This window comes from Trichechus manatus, unplaced genomic scaffold (genome assembly GCF_000243295.1).
Source record: "Trichechus manatus latirostris isolate Lorelei unplaced genomic scaffold, TriManLat1.0 scaffold00420, whole genome shotgun sequence".
Taxonomy (NCBI): domain Eukaryota; kingdom Metazoa; phylum Chordata; class Mammalia; order Sirenia; family Trichechidae; genus Trichechus; species Trichechus manatus.
Genome location: NW_004444356.1, coordinates 271887 through 277622, shown reverse-complemented (window position 1 = coordinate 277622; position 5736 = coordinate 271887). Strand labels below are relative to the sequence as shown.

Below are 5736 nucleotides of genomic sequence, written 5' to 3'. Positions count from 1 at the left end.
ATTGACAGCAGGTGCTTCTTGCAGAGGGTCCTGGGTGCAGATCCTGGGCTAGGGTCCATGGTGGGGGGCGCCTGATCCAGAGCTGTGCCCCCTCCAACTGGCGGCACCCCCCTCCTCCACCTTTCAGTCCACTGTTCTAGAACCCATTCCACTGGTTGCCCTGAACCAGATCCCCAGCCCTGGGCACTCAGCCTGCACCAGCTGCCTGGTCTCCATCTCGGGTTAGCCCCGAACACCCAATTTCCCCCCCACAGTCACACCCTGGAGCTCAGCCTCCTGCACACACCTTCCTGCGAAGCCGGTTCCGAATCTCTGCAGCCTCACCTCCCGCCTAAGTATCTGGTGGGGGCGGGGGCGGCTCCAGGGAGGGCGGGGCAGTCAGAGAGCCTTAAAGAGCGCAGGTCTGCGCCATGTGCCCCGTGTCAGTGTTCACAGCCTCAGCCGTCTGCCATGGCCGAGACCGGCAAGCTCCAGCTGTTTGTCAAGGTGCCAGGCGGGTCGGGCTGGGGGACAGGGCCACGGGGAGGAGGCTGAGCTCTCTGGAGCGGGCTGAGGGGGTCTCCCAGACAGTGGCTGAGCCCCTCCTGCTCGGTGGGCTCAGGGACTCAGGCAGCCCTTTGGAGGATGAGTAAAGTGGGGGCAGCCTGGGGGAGAAGATCCCCAGTGAGTCACCCCCAAAGTGGGGGAGTGTCCCCACTCGCAGTCTGGTTCTGGGCCCAGCCCAGCACTCTGGGGAAAAGGCCCCTAGTGGGGAGGTGCCAGCCAGGCTGAGGCCCTGGAGCTTGGGGTCAGTGTAAGGAGGTGAGGAGGGGTTGGGCCCAGCAGCCTCAGGTCTGCGCCCATTCTTGGGGTCTGTGCCTTGGGGGTGTGGGGAGTCAGTGTGGTGCCAGCCTCCACCCCTCCCCACCTTGGGGGTGCAGGGAGTCAGTGTGGTGCCAGCCGAGGTGCCCGGCTCCACTGCGTGAATCACTGAGAAAACAGTTCGCCAGCCCACCCCACCCTGCCGCCAGCCGCCAGGCCTGGAGCCCCGGGGGGGGGGGGGGCCTGGCCTCTGCCCAGGCTCTGAAGATAAAGTTTGAGAGGCCGAGGTCCCACCCCACCCTGGCAGCTCTGCACCCTCTCCAACTCAAGGGCCCTCTTGGCTCGGTCCTGTCCGACCAGCCAGCCCTGGCACTGCTCCCACCCGGCCTATTGGTGGATTCCTGGGGCTGCTTCCTGCCCTGACCCCCTGCTCCGCCCATGCAGGCGAGCGAGGACGGCGAGAGCGTGGGGCACTGCCCTTCCTGCCAGCGGCTTTTCATGATCCTGCTCCTCAAGGGCGTGCCCTTCACGCTCACCACCGTGGATGTTCGGAGGTGAGCCCGCCCCCGGTCCGCGACCCTTCCCGGGCCTCCGCGCCACTGGGCCAGCGCCCTCCCTCCTCCTGTGCCGCAGGTCCGCGGACGTGCTGAAGGACTTCGCCCCGGGCTCGCAGCTGCCCATCTTGCTCTACGACGGCGACGCCAAGACGGACACGTTGCAGATCGAGGAATTTCTGGAGGAGACGCTGGGGCCGCCTGAGTGAGGGCCCCGGGCTGGCGGGGGGCAGCGATGGACCCCGGGCGGGAGGACGACCCAGGACGAAGCTGGCGGGGCGCAAGGGGGGTGCCTGACGAGGTCTGATGGAGCGTCCCCACCCGCCCCGCCCGCAGCTTCCCCAGTCTGGCGCCCCGCTGCCCGGAGTCCAGTACAGCCGGCAACGACGTCTTCCACAAGTTCTCCGCGTTCATCAAGAACCCGGTGCCCGCGCAGGACGACGGTGAGCCGGGCAGGAGCAGGCCGGCCGGGAGGGTGTGCCGCGACCGGGTCCTCACCGCCCCCAATCCCCTAGCCCTGTACCAGCAACTGTTGCGTGCCCTGGTCCGGCTGGACGGCTATCTGCGCGCGCCCCGGGAGCACGAGCTGGAGCTCGAGCCGCAGCTGCGCGAATCGCGCCGCCGCTTCCTGGATGGCGACCGCCTCACGCTGGCTGACTGCGGGCTGCTGCCCAAGCTGCACATCGTGGACGTGAGCGCGGGGCGCGGGTGAAAGGGCGCGGGGCGCGAGCAGCAGGGAGCGGGCGCGCGAGGGCCTAACCCTTGCCCTTCCCCAGACGGTGTGCGCGCACTTCCGTCAGGCGCCCATCCCCGGCGAACTGCGCGGCGTCCGCCGCTACCTGGACAGCGCGCTGCAAGAAAAGGAGTTCAAGTACACGTGTCCGCACAGCGCGGAGATCCTGGCGGCCTACCGACCGGCCGTGCGACCCCGCTAGCCACTCACGTCTCCCTACGGGCCAGCCTCCCCGCCCGCCGCCCCCATGCCCACTTGTCCGTAGCCCCATCAAGGCACCCGGGCCCGAGTGTGCGTGTCCTCACGACCGAGGGCCCAGAGCCCATGATCACTGCTACCCCCAAGCCCCACCGTGTGAATCTCAGCACCAACTGACGGGCCCAGAACGGCTGGGGCAGGAGAGCGAGTGCGTGGGGGGAGGGAGACGCAGCCCTTTCCCCACGCCGGGCAAAAGCTGGGGCTCGGAGCCTCCTGTAGTCGCCTCGGGCCGGCGACAGGGATCGTGGGAACTGGATTGGTTTCCCAAACCAGTCAGGCCAGGGCAGGGCAGGGCGGCAGGATGGCCGAGGAGGGTGGGGAGCCAGGGCGCAGCCCTGGACTCCCCGGGGCTCGGGCCAGATGGGCGCGGGCTGGCCCACATTCCTCAACATTGCCCCATCCGGTGGCTGCCGCCTCTGTCGGACTCGCGGTGGGAGCCGTTCCAGCCGGTAACTGCCCAGGCCCTGCAGCATGCATCCTTGCATGGTATGTGGCCGTCCGGGCGGGTTCTGTCGGCGTGGGGTGTGCAGGGCAGGATGCGTGCCGGGTGGCGGTGGGAGTAGTGTCACCCACTTGGGTAGCTCTGGGCCTGCCTTGCGCTGGCTGGACGGGCGGGGAGAACTGGGCAGGGTCTGCAAGAGCCGAGGCTCGATCTCTCGAAGACCTAGTGACCAGGAGCCTCCTCCCGGGAGCACAAGCAGCCACAAGTTTGAGCCATGACGCCATGACGCAATCTGCTTATGTCCTATGGCCCCGCCCCCAAGCCAGCCCCCAAGGAGTGAGCCTGGCCCCACACCTCCCCCGAGGGCTGAAAAAAAAAAAAACCCAAACCTGTTGCAGTGGGGTTGGTTCCGGCTCATAGCGACCCTAAGCACAGAGCGGAACTGCCCGGTAGGGTTTCCAAGAAGCAGGTAGTGGATTCGAACTGCTGACCTTTTGGTTAGCAGCCAATCTTTTAACCACTGCGCCAACAGGGCTCCGTTTATTTGGTAGGGAAGGAGCTTGAGGAACAGCCTGGTGGGCCGGCAGCAGGAGGACAGCGGCAATGGCGGTGACGGGGGTGGGGAGGTGGAAGGGGGTCTCCAGAGGACTGCCCCTCCCCTCCAGGTGGATTCCTGGTCGGGTCACACTTTTTGCTGTACCTTCAGGCATCGTCAAAGTCCACACCACTGGCCGGTTTCTTACTGGGAATCGGAGAGAGAGTGTGCCATTACGCGGGGGCGTGCAGGGCTGGCCCAGGCCAGGCCCAGGTACAGGGCGGAGGGTCCAGGCCCGGGTGCAGGGCGGAGGCGTGGTGGGCAGGTACCTCTTGAAGCCCGGATTGATGAGGGACTCCCCAGGGCACCGTCTCCTGACCCCAGGTCCAGGGCCACCCCTCTGAGGATCGGGGTCTGTGGGAAAACAGGATGGAGGGCTCCTGATCCCAGCAGCACCCTCAGCGACAGTCCTATGTCTGGAGCATGAGGCTCAGGGTGGACTTGTTCTGGGGAAACTGAGTCCTAGAGGAAAGAACACGGCCCCAGCCTGGATCAAATGCTGAAGGGTGTGCACCTTACCTGGTAGAAAGAGCTGAGGCCCCGGCCGTGGGGGGCTCTTCTTGGGGCTGGCAGCTGTCTCCTCGGCAGCTGAGGAAGAAAGCCAGGGGGTGCCCGCTCGGTGCCAGGAATGAGGCATGCACAGGGGACCTAGTGAGGGTGCGGGTCCCACCCTCCCACCCCACCTGCCAGCCGCCGCTCCAGCCTGCACACACGCTCTGCCAGGCCCAGTGTTAGCGCCTGCAACCTGGGGGCTGCCTCTGGGCCCGGCACCTTTGAGAGGTCAAAAGTCAGGGTCCAGGGCCCACCGGAAAGCGTCAGGGATGCGATGTCCTCCTGCAGAGTCAGGGTCACACCTTGCCGCTCACAGGCTGCCCTGGGAAAGGAGGATGCTGAGTGCTGGGGCAGACGCCCTTGCTCCTGCCCGGCCGTATTCCCTGCTCGCGGGCTCACCTGAACCGGGGCGTGATGTCCTCAGCTGCACTCAGGCCAAAACGAGCCTTCTGCAGGGCACAGGGGCTTGTCACGGACTGCCGGACCCCAAAGCTGCCTGGGACCCCAGAAGCTTCTGGGGACTCCAGCGCCTGAAGGAGTGCTCAGACCTGACTTGGCCCAGCTCCATCGGGAACACCCCAATCTTCCTGGGGTGTCAGAGCCTCCTGGGACCCCAGACTAGTGTCAAGACTGCAGCCCCAGAGCCCTAGGGGGACGCCCTGCCCCTCCCGAGGAACCCAGCCCCCGTTCCGCCCCACCCGTGGGCCGGGTCGTAGGTCTGGGGTGTTGCGGTCCCCAGGCCCCCCCCCCCGGGCGCGCCCGTTACCCACGAGGGCCGGCAGGTTGTCTGGCGAGAAGCAGGTGCTCCAGAGCTCCGCGGCGTCCGTCACACTGGGGCAGGAGGGGCTGTCAGGCGGGACCGGCCCCAGAGCCGCCCGAACCCCCGACCTCCCGCGACCCCGTTACGCACTAGAGGTTGAAGCTGCCGCGGTCCCCGTCCTCCTCGCAGTAGCACACGAAGCGGGGGGGCCCGGGGCCCGCCGGCAGCGTGCACAGCGGCGGCGACAGCGACGGCGACAGGGGCGGCGGGACCATGACACCTTGGCCAGGGGAAGGACTGGGATGGGGTGGGGCGGGGGGCGCCGGGATGGACAAGGGCGGGGGCGCCGGGAGGGACAAGGGCTAGGGCGCCTGCGCGGGAGGAGTTCATAGCGCCTGCGCAATGAGGGCGGCTTCCGGAGTCGGACGGGGCAACGGCTGGTTGTGGGGCTCAAGGCGCATATGCGGGGCGGGGCTTAGAGTGCTGGCGGGGCGGAGTCTGTATGTGGGCGGGGATTTCTGGGTCCGGGGCGTGGTCTGCTGCAGATGGGCGGGACTTAGGGCACGGGGCGGGGCCTGCGCCGGGCGGGAGACGAGTGCGCCGGGGCTGAAGGCTCTCGCAGGAGGTGGGCTCCGCGGTGGGGTCCTGGGCTCCGGCTCCAGCGCTTCTTCCGGCCTTGTCCCCTCCTGCGCGCTTTCCAGCCCCCGCCCAGCCGCTTCATCCCTCCTTGCGGGTCCCCGCGGTTCCAGGCTGGTCTCCGTGCCCAGTTTACCCACCCCTTCCCCATATATGTCTCACTTCATCTTTAAAGCCTTAACTGTAACGACTCAAAATACAGATGTGTATGAGAACCGGTGCGAACAGCTTCCAGCACTCACTCACTCATTCATTAGTTCGTTCCACGTTTACCCAGAGCCTCTTCCGTGCCGTTGGAGGCTGGACAGCGGCCAGGGTAGAGGAGGAGGGAGGGAGGTGGCATGCCCCCCGTGTTTGGGAGAGTGGAAATGCCTTTGGTAGGCGCGGAGCAGGTTTGGAGAGGAC

The 5736-nt window shown here is 67.1% G+C and overlaps 2 protein-coding genes across 2 annotated transcripts; one reads left to right on the top strand and one right to left on the bottom strand.

Annotated features, from left to right (window-relative positions):
* The first annotated feature begins 450 nt into the window (after window positions 1-450).
* CLIC3 (chloride intracellular channel 3) lies at window positions 451-2290 on the top strand. The gene is made up of 6 exons (XM_004391061.2): window positions 451-486; window positions 1246-1355; window positions 1435-1560; window positions 1692-1798; window positions 1871-2046; window positions 2132-2290. The coding sequence occupies exons 1-6, from the start codon at window positions 451-453 to the stop codon at window positions 2288-2290; spliced, it is 714 nt and encodes a 237-aa protein (XP_004391118.1).
* A 1177-nt stretch (window positions 2291-3467) lies between these two features.
* On the bottom strand, window positions 3468-4970 carry PAXX (PAXX non-homologous end joining factor). Its single transcript, XM_004391071.2, has 7 exons — window positions 4846-4970; window positions 4706-4766; window positions 4335-4384; window positions 4067-4257; window positions 3903-3971; window positions 3653-3737; window positions 3468-3530 (listed from the first exon to the last, which is right to left on the bottom strand). Exons 1-7 carry the CDS (start codon window positions 4968-4970, stop codon window positions 3491-3493), a joined length of 621 nt encoding a protein of 206 aa, XP_004391128.1. The 3' UTR covers window positions 3468-3490.
* Between the last annotated feature and the right edge of the window lie 766 nt (window positions 4971-5736).

Coding starts and splice junctions, on each gene's coding strand:
- CLIC3 (XM_004391061.2), top strand. CDS start 451: ATGGCCGAGACCGGCAAGCTCCAGCTGTTTGTCAAG. Junction 1,561..1,691: donor GAGACGCTGGGGCCGCCTGA/GTGAGGGCCCCG, acceptor CCCCGCCCGCAG/CTTCCCCAGTCTGGCGCCCC. Junction 2,047..2,131: donor CCAAGCTGCACATCGTGGAC/GTGAGCGCGGGG, acceptor GCCCTTCCCCAG/ACGGTGTGCGCGCACTTCCG.
- PAXX (XM_004391071.2), bottom strand. CDS start 4,970: ATGGTCCCGCCGCCCCTGTCGCCGTCGCTGTCGCCGCCGCTGTGCACG. Junction 4,385..4,705: donor CAGACAACCTGCCGGCCCTC/GTGGGTAACGGG, acceptor TGTGCCCTGCAG/AAGGCTCGTTTTGGCCTGAG. Junction 3,738..3,902: donor GCCTCAGCTCTTTCTACCAG/GTAAGGTGCACA, acceptor GTTTTCCCACAG/ACCCCGATCCTCAGAGGGGT.